Source organism: Macrosteles quadrilineatus, unplaced genomic scaffold (genome assembly GCF_028750875.1).
Source record: "Macrosteles quadrilineatus isolate MER2022 unplaced genomic scaffold, UCM_ALF_1.0 Scaffold_8__2_contigs__length_117827958, whole genome shotgun sequence".
NCBI classification, from domain to species: Eukaryota; Metazoa; Arthropoda; class Insecta; order Hemiptera; family Cicadellidae; genus Macrosteles; species Macrosteles quadrilineatus.
In genome coordinates, this window is record NW_026542601.1 from 12,156,652 (window position 1) to 12,170,988 (window position 14,337).

The window sequence follows — 14,337 nt, forward strand, 5'->3', positions numbered from 1 at the left end:
AACACAGTACGGCATTATCAAAACTATGATAAAATATGGTGTGCGGGTGAGTTTTGACATATTGGGAGGGGTCTATGACCTTATGATGGGCCCCGGCTGGAGACGAGGTTGACTTATGATTTGTTTATGTCCTACAACGCTTCCTTCATCCTTGATATTCTAGTTTGAAAAGATTTACAGTTTGATTTATCCGGATGGGAAACACTCCAAATTGGCACCAAAGATATAATTAGGTACCATGAATTGATTTTACATATTTTTTTATGGAACTGATAATGTTGTTAATTCAATTTATCATTGATCGTAATTTGGGTGTCGATTTTAGATAGTGAAGTCGATATCCCATCAATACACCCGCTGTAGCCCTTTTTATTCAAACTAGTATTCCAGTTGCTCGAAATCGAGCAATTGCCAATAACATTTCTTGTAAAATTTTTCATTTTTCAGAAGCTGACCTTGTTTTTTATCTCACAAATGTTTTCCGTCTTACCCATAGCCACATAAAGTTGTCCATGTTTATCTTTATAATACAGTAGACTCCCTCTTACCCAGACTCCTCAGGACCGAGGCCAGTCCAGATAAACGGTTTCCCGGATAAATCGACATCCTGAAAAACTCGTTAAAACGGACCGTTTGAATCCATATTGTATAAGCCAATAATGATTATTACGTATTTAGACACGTGATCACTGGTCTCAAATCTTTCCCACAAGAACAGTCGTTTCTGCTGTTAAATTAATGTTGGATGAACAGCTAAACCGAAGTCCGGTTAAAAGGTGTCCGGATAAGAGGGAGTCTACTGTATTAGCAAATTAAATTATTAGAGTTCTTTCCCATTACTTTATTCAATTCTCATAAAACCAACTTATTATTACTCAACTAAAATTATTTTACTCAAAATAAAATGATTAAGTGAGAGATTCTCATTGAAAAATAGGATAATGTTATCAGAATATATCAACACAAAATACAAGAAAAAGCCCTACCATAGAGATTACTGGAGGCTCAGCAACAGGTTGTAACAAAGTGTACAAACTAGAAGAAACAGGGAACAAAAAACACTATTATTTAAGACAATGTAACGTTTATTAACAGGTTTAATCCTCGTCCTCCTCCTGAGCAGCACCGCCAGTTCCCTTGCGAGAGTTCTTCCTCTTTACACGGCCAGGACGTCCACCACCGAACGGAGACTTGAGAGAGAAGTCAATGTGCTTCTGAGAGTCGAGACGGACAACAAAACTGGGGATGTTAACCACCTGCTTGCGAACTCTGTGGACCGCAGAACAATGTTAAACACACCATTAAAATGACAAAAAATTGGGAATAATTTTACCTCAAACAAACCTAAGGTTTTCTGTCTCACCACCAATTATTGAGGCGTGATCAGTCAACGAAAGTCATTTGACCCTTTTCTGTATTTAAAAACCCTTGTGATCCTTTTATCAGGTAAGCTAGCTAGCCTCTTAAATTACAAAAAGCCCAATATATATGTTGGACCAATTTTACAGTTGAAGACAACTTAATCAGATTGATCGCTGAGCCAGTTTGAGATAACCTTTTGCAGTCAGATGTCTACTGCTAGTTTTGAATTGTTTTTAACACTCAGATGACAAGCACCACTGGCTACCATATTGCTTATTGAGTCTCTATTCATCTACATACTTTAAAGAAAGAGAAATTAGAGATTTCTAAACGTACTTGCGAGTGTAATACATTTTTAAATCAACTTTTGCAATTTTAAGCGAAGAATTAAGTAAAATTTTGTTTATAATCAAAACGTTGGTCACAAGTTCCCAATGTTCTCGAAATAATGCCAAAGTGGGATTAACCTCGGAGTTTTTATCGCCTTGGACAATTAAAAAGGATCTTAAAGATCTTTTTATGCCTAGAAATCAAAGGCTCTTAATCAAAAGACTTATTTACTACTCGAGACTATTTCTTTAATAAAAGAGAAAATTATATAGGCCTAGGTATTAGGTTAGTTAATTAGTGAAGGTAGTGAGTGTAAAAAATGCCACCAAGCGAACTGATATTAAGGAGCCTATAAGAGGAATATGAAATAATGGATTATAAAGATATTTTCAACTCGCACAAAGTGTCCAAGTGAACCGTATATGTGATAACTAGTAGTATGGTTTTGTTGTTAATATTTAGTGGTCAAAAGTCTATTTATTAAGTTACGAATATTACAACAGCTTATAGAATGCATGTAACAAGAGTCATGAATCACTTTTGGAATTGATCCAGAGTGGGATTAACCTCTGAATTTATGTTGCCCCAAACGATTAGAACGAAGACTAAAAAGCCTTCTTCTTGCCCAGTGATTTGAGGCCTTCATCGTTGAAATACAAATATGAATGGATTGATTTTCAGGAAACAATTTAATCCTAAACGTCTGCGAGGACTATATGTCTCAACTAATACCATTATCTCACCTCTAAAAATGTTAATTGAAATAGTATGTTTTAATTGTTTAGATAGGTAATTGATCGCCACATATCAAATGACATGAGAGCTAATGCATGTATCAAGAGTCATGAATCACTTTTGGAATTGTTCCATAGTGGGATTAACCTCTGAATTTATGTTGCCCCAAACGATTAGAACGCAGACTAAAAAGCCTTCTTCTTGCCCAGTGATTTGAGGCCTTTGTCGTTAAAATACAAATATGAATGGATTGATTTATAAGAAACAATTTGACTCCTTCAAATGTCTAAAAAGCCTAATACCATTATCTCACCTATCAAAATTTGAATTGAAATAGTGTGCATTGGTTGATAATTAATTAATAGATCGCCACATAATAATTTTATAAAGTTATTAAAAATAAATGACAGCAAATGCATGTATCAGAGCCATGAATCACTTTTGGAATTGTTCCAAAGTGGGATTAACCTCTGAATTTATGTCGCCCCAAACGATTAGAACGCAGACTAAAAAGCCTTCTTCTTGCCCAGTGATTTGAGGCCTTCATCGTTGAAATACAAGTATGAATGGATTGATTTAGAAGAAACAATTTGGGTCCGCGGAATTGGCTAACTCTGGAACTCGCTAACCCCATGTTAAACGCCCTATCTTCAAATTTGGTCGATGAGAGGAATTCGCTAACTTGTTCGGTTTTGGAATTGGCTAACTCCGGAACCCGCTAACCCACTCTAGAGCCAGGTTAGCGAATTCCGTCCTCGTACGGAAGTCGCTAACTCGGTCCCTCGGTGGAACTCGCTAACTCCCAATCAGAAGCCTCGCGTGCTGTCCAATAGGAACCAAGCACGAAGATTTTTGGCCAGTGTTGCCGAAAGGGTATTACCTATGATCGTATCGGTACCATAATGTCGTATTCTACGAATAATTAGGAGTAAGAGCAATGTAGTTGATAAAATAAATATATTTAGAAGTATGTTTAATATTATTCTTATGATTATTAGGGTAGAAAATGCATTATAGTCTTACCATAGACTAACCAAAACAAGTAAACTTTACATCCCATTGTAAACTTTGAAGCTCGTTTTTCATGTCTAGTTCATGTCCGGTGACACTGATCGCTAGTGTCGACGAAATTGTGTTTATATTATTTTATAGCTAACTTCATGGTTTGTTCTTTACTGTTTGGTTATATAACTAGGGGACGTGTTATTAGTTATGATTAGAATGATTTATTTGGTTAGACGAGGTTTTTAATGACTGAAAACAAGAAACAATTGTAAACAAAACACGACCTCTAAAGACATTGCACCGGACAGAACTAACGATAAAACTGACTTCAGCTGATCCATAAGGATGAGAATTGTACTAATATAAGGGAGTATGTTTTATATATGGTTTTCTTACTTTAATAGTAGTTTATTGGGATGCAAAAAGATAGTACTGTACATTTAATTATGATATTTTACATGTTATGAAATATTTATTCTCGTAGTCCACCATTTGTTTCTTTTATAGGAATAACCATTTTGTGATCTTCTTAAAATAAAATGATTAAGTTCGTATTTTGTATACTAGGCTTGTAACCTTGAATGCTTGTCCTTGATAGGTTAATATTTGACTCTTTAAAGGCCTACATTAATTAATTAACGCAAATCAAAAACGTTAACAATGTATTACAATATTTGCGTCTTTACTTTAGTCAAGAATAGGAATTTAAATGTTCTTACATTATGTTGTTAGGAAACATATAATCTATTAACAAAAATTGAAGCAGTATTGTAATAGTATATCCTATTCGAGGCAACCAACAAATAGACATTAAAAAAAAATCTACAGTAATTGCCATAGACTTTATGCCTATAATTTTGAGGATTACCTTCCCGATCAAATTTACACGTTAAACGTCATTACGGAACTACATTGTAGTGCTAATATCTTTTTAAATAGAGCTATTGAATCTAAATAAATATTAATCAATACATTATAAAGTGGTAATGTATTCATGGATTGCATTAAAAATTAGTCTATTCATAAATACAATTTGTAAATTAATGTTGTCATAGGCTATTAGTGTAGATCCTTGTTGTCCTCTTAATTAATATTAATTTTACGTCTAAAGTCTGGAGTTTTTATGGTTCTAAATGAATCCATCAGGCGTTCTTGTTTGTTACCATTTTAATGAATGGTGGCCATAGCTAAAATTACCTGATCTTATCCAACAACAAAGCTATTGTCTATTGAGTGGCTCAGTACCGGGGAACGGGGAACCGAGCATGGCTTGGTAGTTTATTTCGATTGTAAAAGCAATATGAAACCCAACACTAAAAAAGGGAAAATCCGACAAGTCATTGATTAAGAATCGTGAATTAAAATAACCCTGTCACGTTTTAATATAAGAATATTATATCTTCTCCTATTATTTACTAGTGGGGCTTAGGTGTACAATCTAAAAACTATTTTAAAAGTTGTAACATTATTACTAAAAAGTTCAACACACTTTGGTATGCAAATTTTTACTAATAGGCCTACAATGCACTACACTTTGGTTTCAACTATTAGGCCTAGATTTAGACCTACAGCTATTCTATAAATTGATATGAAACGTAGTCTATGTTATATTATTACACGTAAATTGGACGATTCAACGACAAACCTTCAATTTTAAATCTATGAATTAGTTATGAAAGTTACGATGGTTGATGACTGTATTAATGGTTTTCGTTTATTACATTACGATAAACTTTATTTCCGTGTTTGAGAACTTGCGTGTATTTTAGCTTAATTTCGTAGAGGTTAAACTGTTTAGTACCAATTAAACTGAACGTTCAATGTTTTTCATATTATTTTCTTATAATACTTATGGCATTTATATTTAAGATCGAAATCATAAACATTTTATTGGCCGTTGTACAGTTAAAAAATAACCTTTATCATGATTTTTTTAATTGCATTTTAATTATTTTTGGCTAGTTAGCTGTTAAAAGTAGAACGTATAGCAAAAAACAATAACATTTACTGTATCTTCATTGATACTGACATTTTGAAATACGGCAGTGTACGATTATTTCGTCGTACAAGGTTGGCAACGCTCCGTGCAGTGGGCGCTGCCGGGTTAGCGACTTCCAGAGTTAGCGAATTCCGCCGCGAGACAAAATCGAGTTAGCGGGTTCCGGAGTTAGCCAATTCCTGACTGAGACGGTTAGCCGGTTCCTGAGTTAGCCAGTTCCGACACACGACCGAGTTAGCGAGTTCCTGAGTTAGCCAATTCCTACGTCTCAACAATTTCACTCCTTCCAATGTCTAAAAGGACTAAATATCTGGCCTAATACCATCATCTCACATATCGAAATATGAATTGAAATAGTGTGCATTTGTTGATAATTAATAGATCGCCACATATGATTTGAGGCCTTCATCGTTGAAATACAAATATGAATGGATTGATTTTGAGGAAACAATTTTACTCCTTCAAATGTCTAAAAGGACTAACTGGCCTACCATTATCTCACCTCTGAAAATTTGAATTGAAATAGTATGTTTTAATTGTTAGATGATTAATTGATCACCGCATATCAAATGAAATGACAGCTAATGCATGTATCAGAGTCATGAATCACTTTTGGAATAGTTCCAAAGTGGGATTAACCTCTGAATTTATGTCGCCCCAAACGATTAGAACAAAGACTAATAAGCCTTTTTCTTGCCCAGTAATTTGAGGCTTGAATGATTGAAACAATGATTGCATATAAAACATATTGAAGCCTATCGATTCTCCGTACTTTCAGATCATAATTCAACGAATCAAGAGCGCAAGAGAGAGGTAAATATGAAAATATATCATGTCATCGACCGGAATATTCTGTATATTTTTGCTGCACTTCTGGAAAGCTTACTAGTTGAGTAAAGTACTGTAAAGTTTTGAATGGTTGTCATTGATCAAGGACTTTTAACAGTAGACATCATAGTAATTGACTAATGAAATCAAACCTGTACATTTTCAATACTATTTTCTATCTTCAGTATGAGAAGGGTGTTCAAATGTATGTAGATGGTTTAACAGTAGCATTATTGTAGCATAATTGTTGTGTATCTATGACATGAATCACTGTGGACATTATGACCAAGTGGGATTAACCATAGAAGTTGTTATAGCATCTGAAGATTGAGGTCAAGACAAGTAAGTGATTCCTCTGCCCAGTTATCAGAGGCAGTAAGTTATAGAAAAGACCAATCATCGGGTTTAACCTCTAAGAGGTTATGTTAATTTTACTCAGAGTGTGCACACTTTAACCACAGAAAACATACTACTATAACCCAGAATGCTAACCGCATGGTAAAAAGCTTTAAGTACTCGGAGAGAAATTTTCCTGTCAATTTGAAGGGAGCGCCACCAGCATAAAATGCACCAGCATAGCAACGCTGGTGGCGCTGCCTACGAATTGAGAGGCTCTCTCCGAGAACTTAACGCTTGCAGTTAGCATTCTGGGTTATAGTAGTATGTTTTCCGTGCTTTAACTTAAACCCATTTGTCCGCTTCAACTTGTTTTTCCAGAGTTAAAAAATCTCTTGGAAAATGTTATCAAATTGTAGACTTTGTTCTTGTGATGTATTACCTCATCAAATGGCTTGTAAGCCACTAGTTTCGGGGCGTTGCGGGGAGTCTAACCCCGCAAGTGGCCCTTGCGAAACTCACTCTTATTGGAGCGTAACAGACATTGGGAGAGTATGTCATCTCACACCATATCAGCTCCTGAGCATGTACAATATTTAAGTGATTATGGTTTAGAATTACACCATTATCGACTACTGAGCATACAATTACAAGGTTGTGAATGAAACTGGATGGCTCAACTCTAAGTTTAAAAAATGGTGCCATGATATTGTCTATATTTAAAAGTGTTGCGGCCAAATTATTAAGTCATAAAACAGTGTTTTTAATATTTATTTATTATTTAACTTGAAATGTATCGTCATATCTATGTTGATGACACTACAGAAGTTATAATCACGTTGGTTTTTGAAAAACTATTTTTGGATGATAAATTAACTATTCAGCAGCTGTTTGAAACTATCCAAGATGGCCGCTAGCCTCCAAGGACTCTCTTAACATGTAGGCCTGGATCCGAATTAAAAAATTGAATCCAGTTCCAGTAGAAACTTTGATTCACTTTGAACCATTCAGAGGGAAAGGGCACTTTTAATCCAAGGTCAAAAGTAATAAAACGATAGCCTAAATAATTACCGAATGTGTCGCTGCCTGATGAGTACTCGAGCGTGATGGATAGACTTGGCCAACCCCAGCTTGAACACCTGTTAAGAGAAAGTGAAGAATAAATTAGTTAAATAAAAACTTAACACAGACATTAGGTTAACATTGCATTTCTAGGTTTTTGTCAGGTATTAGTCCGCCACTATGTCCCCTCAGATTGATAAATTCTTTAGTGCAATAATTGATGGGCTGTATTGGTTTAGGATTATAGGCTGTAGGCCTATTAAGAGTTCAGATGATTGAAGGCGTTCTAATGCTAAGTGCTGTCTGTAATTCACAGACTGACACAAGACAATGCAAGATAAAATTCCAATTCAATAAACCAGTTTTTGTGACTTCAGTTGTTTGGCTGCCATTATAAAATTGCAATAGGACAAAAAAAACACAATATATTTTCATCAGTAGAGGCTATACCAAATGTTTTGCAATGAAGCATACAAGCAAATTTAAATAGTTGGAAGAGGAGAGGTTTTTTTTTATTTTTTATTTCAGCAAATTGTTTCATGTTAAATTAAAACAATTAAGTTAGAACAATTCTCGCATGTATTTTTAACTAACCTGTGTCTGCAGTCTCCTCTCCAAAAAGTCCTCGATCTTGAGACCAAGAACGTAATCAAGCTTCATCCTGCCCTCATCCAACACTCCAATACGCACGAGACGACGCAGCAGAGCATTGCCTGAAACAGAGGGGAAGTTAGATTTAAGCCAACAGATAACTTCAAAATAGACCTACAATTATTTTTGGTCGGTAGGCCTACCTTTAGGGGAACTAACTTATTTTATCAACTGATTTATGTGACGTTGTGTTTAAGACATATTTCCACTAGCCTAAGCAATTTTAAATTAAATGATGTCGAACAACTCAACATATCAATAGGCTGAAGTTTTGACATGCATCTCATTTTCAATTGAACAGCTGAATTTCAAGGGTTTGACACTTTTAACAAATAAATTAACAATCCTAACATTAACTGATCTTACCGTTGAACAGCCTACGTTGATCTTTCTCTTCAAGAGTGAGCAATTCTCGAGCAGCCTTACGTATCTTGGCCAGAGTGTACTTGACTCTCCACACCTCACGCTTGTTACGCAGTCCGTACTCTCCAATAATCTTCAGCTCCTGATCCAAACGAGCCTTTTCATAAGGACGACGCGGCGTCACATACGTCTTACTGTGAACGGACGGGATGCGGCCGTTCACCATTTTGCTTCAGTATACTGCAAAAGTACAGATCAAGGTAAGAAAATAGTTTGAGAAACCAAGTAGGCTAGTATGAGTGGTATTTGGGGCAATCAAATATTTGTGCGTTTACACAATGTATGGGTATGATAGCATGCTAAAGGAGCATTGAGAGTCGGCCCTGTAGTACCTATTATGTGTAAAGGTCCACATATTACTTATCACTGATTACATTTTGCTGTGCCAACTAGGCTTATCTTAACACTTAAATTGAAATTAATTGTTTCAATTAACATTAATTTGAATTTAGTTTCCGTTTTGTATTTCTTGGCTATAACAGTAGGGCTACGAAATTTAACATAATGATTTAAATTATTGACTCAATTTTCCAAACCACGTCAGATGATATTGAATGTTGATGTTAGCAAGTGATTTTGGATAAGTTAATTTATCAAAGCAAATCCAATTTTCATTACCAAGTTAAATAACAAATTGTTTAGTTTGCAAGAATCTTTTGAGTAGCCTACGTTGGACCACTTTTTTACAAGAGAAAGGTTGTGTGAACTAAGTAGCATTAGGAAATAGCTTATAAGTGTCAATTCATTAAACTTATATTTAAGGCTTTTTCTTGGCTCTTTTTTAATCTCAGAAAGGTATTGTCATACAGCATGACGCTATGGATATCAATACGTAAATTTAACGTACAAAGGAATTGTATTGTAAGGTATCGTCATACAGTGTGACGCTAAGGGTATCAATACGTAAATTTGACACATACTGTCGGCCATTATACTATACACAAGACAGCCATTTTACAATACACAAAGGGTATTGACACGTAATCTTGATGTATGCGTTCCAAGAAACTGACTAGCAAGTGCATAAAGAAACACACTACTACCCAACCAAGGCAGCCATCAACTAAGCAAATTACTACTGAAAGCACTGCTGGAAGGAGGGTAGTGTCGGTTGAGGGAGTGCGGGGTGGGACGCTAAAAATTACTCGCCTTACGTCAAATTTACGTGCGATACCCATCTAGGGTTAATCCTAGCAGTGGCCAACAATCGTAATACGCTCGTATGCCATTACGCCTAAAATGGCCACCAACGTATTACGATAGTATGGGCCAAATTTTTTTTTTATGGTAAAAAGAACTGCTTATAATCAACTCTAATGTGAGCAATACCTATATAGGCTATACCATTTGAAAGATCACATTCTGATCTTTATTTTATTATAAAAATAAACGCTGTCGCAGGTATATATAACAATGTCACAACTATTAGGAATCAAATGAATTTTTATTGTGGCACGACTTTTGCAGCTGACACTTGGGAAATGTCAAAACACAACTTGTTTGGCATTGCCATGCTGGGGTAATTTTCGTCTTGGGATGTTGCTGGTGATACCACTGGATAGTCATTGATTTTATCTTCATTAGAGTATTGATATTTAGAAGGATGATGTACAAGAGATGAGAATAAAGTAGTTATGAATTGAATTGAATTGAAAAGGATATATTGATTGCACAACAGATACGATTTTATGAAAACAGCAGTTTTCGAAATTCATAACAAATTGCCAACCATCGTAATACACTAGTACGGAAAATACAAATTACATAGGTAGGTACAGTGTAAGTTATTATTAGGCTACTAAGTTTTAGTGATGTGACGAGTTTAGTTGACGAGTCGAGTTGGCTCGAGTCAAGACCCGACTCGAGTCATCTCATTCACAACTCAAGTTGGTACGAACTCGTACGGAAATTGCCGAAGCCACACAAACTCGGAACGTAACGAGTCCGACTCGCAAAACTTAAAAGCTTCACAGCGAGTCAAGAAACCGAACTCATACGGAGAAAGCCGAACCTTTACGAACTCAGGACGTAACGAGTTGACTCGCAAAACGTATACGCTTTTGGCTGAATGCGAGTTGAGCTGACTCGCCAAACTATAACCCTATTCGCTGCGAGTCGACCCGAACTAGACCGATGGAAGCCCAAGTTTCACGATGATTAACTTATTTCCGTTTTCTCTCAGGAAGACGACGAAAAAGCGTCACTATTGTCAAGGTCTCATACACGAAGTGCCTTGTTTCGCCACTGAGTGTTGTTCCTGGTGAGCTTTCGCTCAAGTTAACGTACCCGGTTTATTACTTAATTCGTTATAATTTCATATTGTAGGAGAGATCGTATTCTTTGAGATAACTGTAACTGGAAATATCAATAATCGAGCAATTTGGCATTTATCAGGGCAGGGTGGTCCTACACTACAGTAAATTCCACCTCCACAATGAAGATATGAGATTAAGCATTCACTTTAGAAATTAGCCTTAGCCTTAGTATTTTAATCTACACTAGGCTAGTCTAAGTTATTAAAATCCAACAAACCTAGGTTGGGTACAGTCTCTTAGGCCTAGGTAAAAGGTGGCCTTAACACGTTCGCGGCGGCACGTCAAATGGAATGGCGGGCGTATCCCCAGTGCGATCGCACCCACCAGGATGGCATTAGGGTTCCGTACAGTATGGGAGCGATCGCTCCCATGCCGCCGCGAACGTGTTAACCCTCCCAGTGTTACTTGACGAAAATTCGGCAAGCACCACACTTTGTATAGTGTTACTTGCCGATTTTTCGACAAGCAGACATCGTTTACGGCGAAGGCTCTATAACTGACTGAATCGGATTGAACTGGATCGAGTTAGGTATCGTTCTTTCCGTAATATTCTAAGCTTTCTGCAGAGGTCTGTCTCTAAGCGCTATTCATTTTAGTTCCGAAAATATTGTAGCAGACAGCTGACGTGCGTGTATTTGTAAACAGCTAGGTTCCCCCGGACCGATGACTGATGTGTTTTATTACGTTTATCATTGTTTTAGTGTTAAAAATCAAAAGTAGTGATATACGTGGTGCATTATAAGAAGATTTAAGTGGTTTTGAAGTGCTGGTTGATGATCCTGAAGAAGTAGGTAGTGATATTGATGTAAATTATCAGCCAGATTCCTAGCTATGGTTAGGCTATGCATTCTTAGCTAAACGCTATGTACTGAAATCAGTTTTTTGCCCATAACTTATTTATTTGCAAATATACTTCCTTATATTATTATATATTTGTAATCCTCATAAAATTTAGAACAAAGTGGCTATTTTCAAATATTTATAGGCCTATAATTTATACAATTTCATTGAGCGCGAACTTATTTTTTTTTGAAAATTTTCGAAATTATATTTTTTTTTACCTAAAAATTTTCTTTTTGAAAAAATGTTCCTTATGTTTTATATATAATATTGAAGCCCATGATTTTCCAAACAAAATGGTATATAGAACATTAGAATTAACATCGTTTTAAGCTTCTCAGATCCGTTTTAATAAAACCTTGCAAATGAGCAAAAATAGGTGGACATTAAGGCCTAAACTATGGACACTTGGAGGGTTAAGCGTGGCCCAGGAGTTACACGAGTTTAGATTTTAGAGATTTTACAACATTAACTAGGCTAGGCACATATTTTAAGTGTTTGGAGTTAAAAATACTTAAATAATAGTCTTCAGGAGCTTTCATCAGATCACACGTGAAGGGAACCTAGCCTAGGCTTTGTCTAAGCTAACTTAATCCAACCTAATCTTGAAATTACGATTGTATTTTCAATGGAAATAAAAGTTTTCCACAAGTAAATCTTACGAATAATTAGACATATATATTTAAGAAGACACATGATAAAATTACCTAATTGTAGAGAAATAGAGCAATTACAGTTACAGTGAACTAGCCTTACCTCTAACCAACGTGAGAATGAAAGAGAAACTTAGGCGGAAAAGAGAACAATAAGAAGCTATTTGTGTAACATAGAGGTATAACAGAATGTGGCAAATGGCTAATAAGGACAATAAAGAATAAAAATTCGATAGTACTATAAAAAGTGAAAATCAAGGATGCAGAAACAAGATTCCCAACTTGTAAAAAGTGTTTCGAGTATTCAACAATTTGAGAAATTAAAGAGTTTGTGAAATGCACAGTCCTTTTAGCGAACTTCCCTATAGTCTAACGAACGGTTTATCTATGATATTACAATTTTCAATTTCTTTACCTATTCATTGAAAAGTTTACATAATACAGCATTTGAGTAGTGTCAAAGATTACAATTATTAAAACATAAAATACAGATTAAAAATAAATTTTAAATTAAAAAATACATCTCCCCATACAGATGCATTCTTAATATCTAGTATTCTTGAGGGAGGTGGAAAAAATCTTCTTGAGAATAAATGTCCATGTTTATTAAGAAATATTTTTGTTTTGTTTTAAACTTTTTTGGATCTTTTTCATTTCTAATTCCTCCCCGTTTAAAAACACTTTTACCAGCAAATGATGGCTTTTTTCATAAAACTTTAATCTGTGCCTATTTTGTAAAATCTGATTTTTTTCTCGTTTCATATCGGTGAACCGGTAGATTGGATACATCGGATGAGGTTTTATTTTTAAAAATTAAAATTGAATCATAAATATATTGCCCATAAACAGTTAGTATGTTTAGCTGTTTAAAGAGCTCTTTTGCCGAGACATCAGAATTTAGTCTGAGCATTACTCTCACTGCTCTTTTTTTTATGTTTAAATATTTTATCTAGAGATTGATTTGAGTCGTTGCTCCATATAGACAGATACCAAAGGAAATATGTGAATGGATATAATGCAAAGTAAATGTTTTTTTCAAAGTTTTGACATCACAGTACACCAGACATTTTAGAAAGGGTAAAATTTCCAAAGTTGATTTTTTAAACAATTTTTTTTTTTTTGTATGATCATTCCAATTCAAATTTTGATCTATTGTTAGATTTAGACCATTAGATCCATTAGAATTTTTATTTTGTGGTGTTTTAAAATGTGATAAAATTTGTTTTTTTTATTTAATTTTAGGTTTTGGCACACCAGATAACTTACCTTAAAACCCATAGATAAAACATAGTGTACTCCCTTTGGTCTAAAAAACCATAGACTATAAAAATAAAACATACCCCCTTAATAGATTTCTGATCTTTAAGGAACAGCAGCTTAAGCAAATAATGTTATTGTTATAGTTATGTCCGGTGTACTGCAAAGGTCGTGTCTTGTTTACAATTTGTTAGTTTTATTTCAGTAATTTAAAACCTTGTTCAACCAAATAAAACAATAATCATACACAATAACTCGTATCCTAGTTATTTAACCAAACAGAAAAGCACAAATCATTAAATTAACCCTAAAATAATAGAAACTAAATGTCGTCGGACCAGCAATTGGTGTCACCGGTCATGAACTAGACGGTGCCGTGTTTCCCCCGGACGTGTTTGAGGCGGACAGTGCGTGAGGCGGACAAAACTGGTTCGGGTGGGTAATTGAGCGGACGTCTCCCTGCATCTACCCGGCTCGCGGGGAATCCCCGTTACCGAATCGTCCGAGGAATTATCGCGTTTTGCCTCCCAGCGCCCAGTTC

General features: G+C 35.3%; 1 protein-coding gene across 1 annotated transcript; it reads right to left on the reverse strand.

The window, feature by feature from the left end:
* Positions 1–1,064: 1,064 nt before the first annotated feature.
* Positions 1,065–12,703, reverse strand: LOC129001037 (40S ribosomal protein S9). Its single transcript, XM_054428180.1, has 5 exons — positions 12,643–12,703; positions 8,675–8,911; positions 8,252–8,370; positions 7,667–7,734; positions 1,065–1,269 (listed from the first exon to the last, which is right to left on the reverse strand). The coding sequence occupies exons 2-5, from the start codon at positions 8,895–8,897 to the stop codon at positions 1,098–1,100; spliced, it is 582 nt and encodes a 193-aa protein (XP_054284155.1). The 5' UTR covers positions 8,898–8,911; positions 12,643–12,703; the 3' UTR covers positions 1,065–1,097.
* Positions 12,704–14,337: the final 1,634 nt, after the last annotated feature.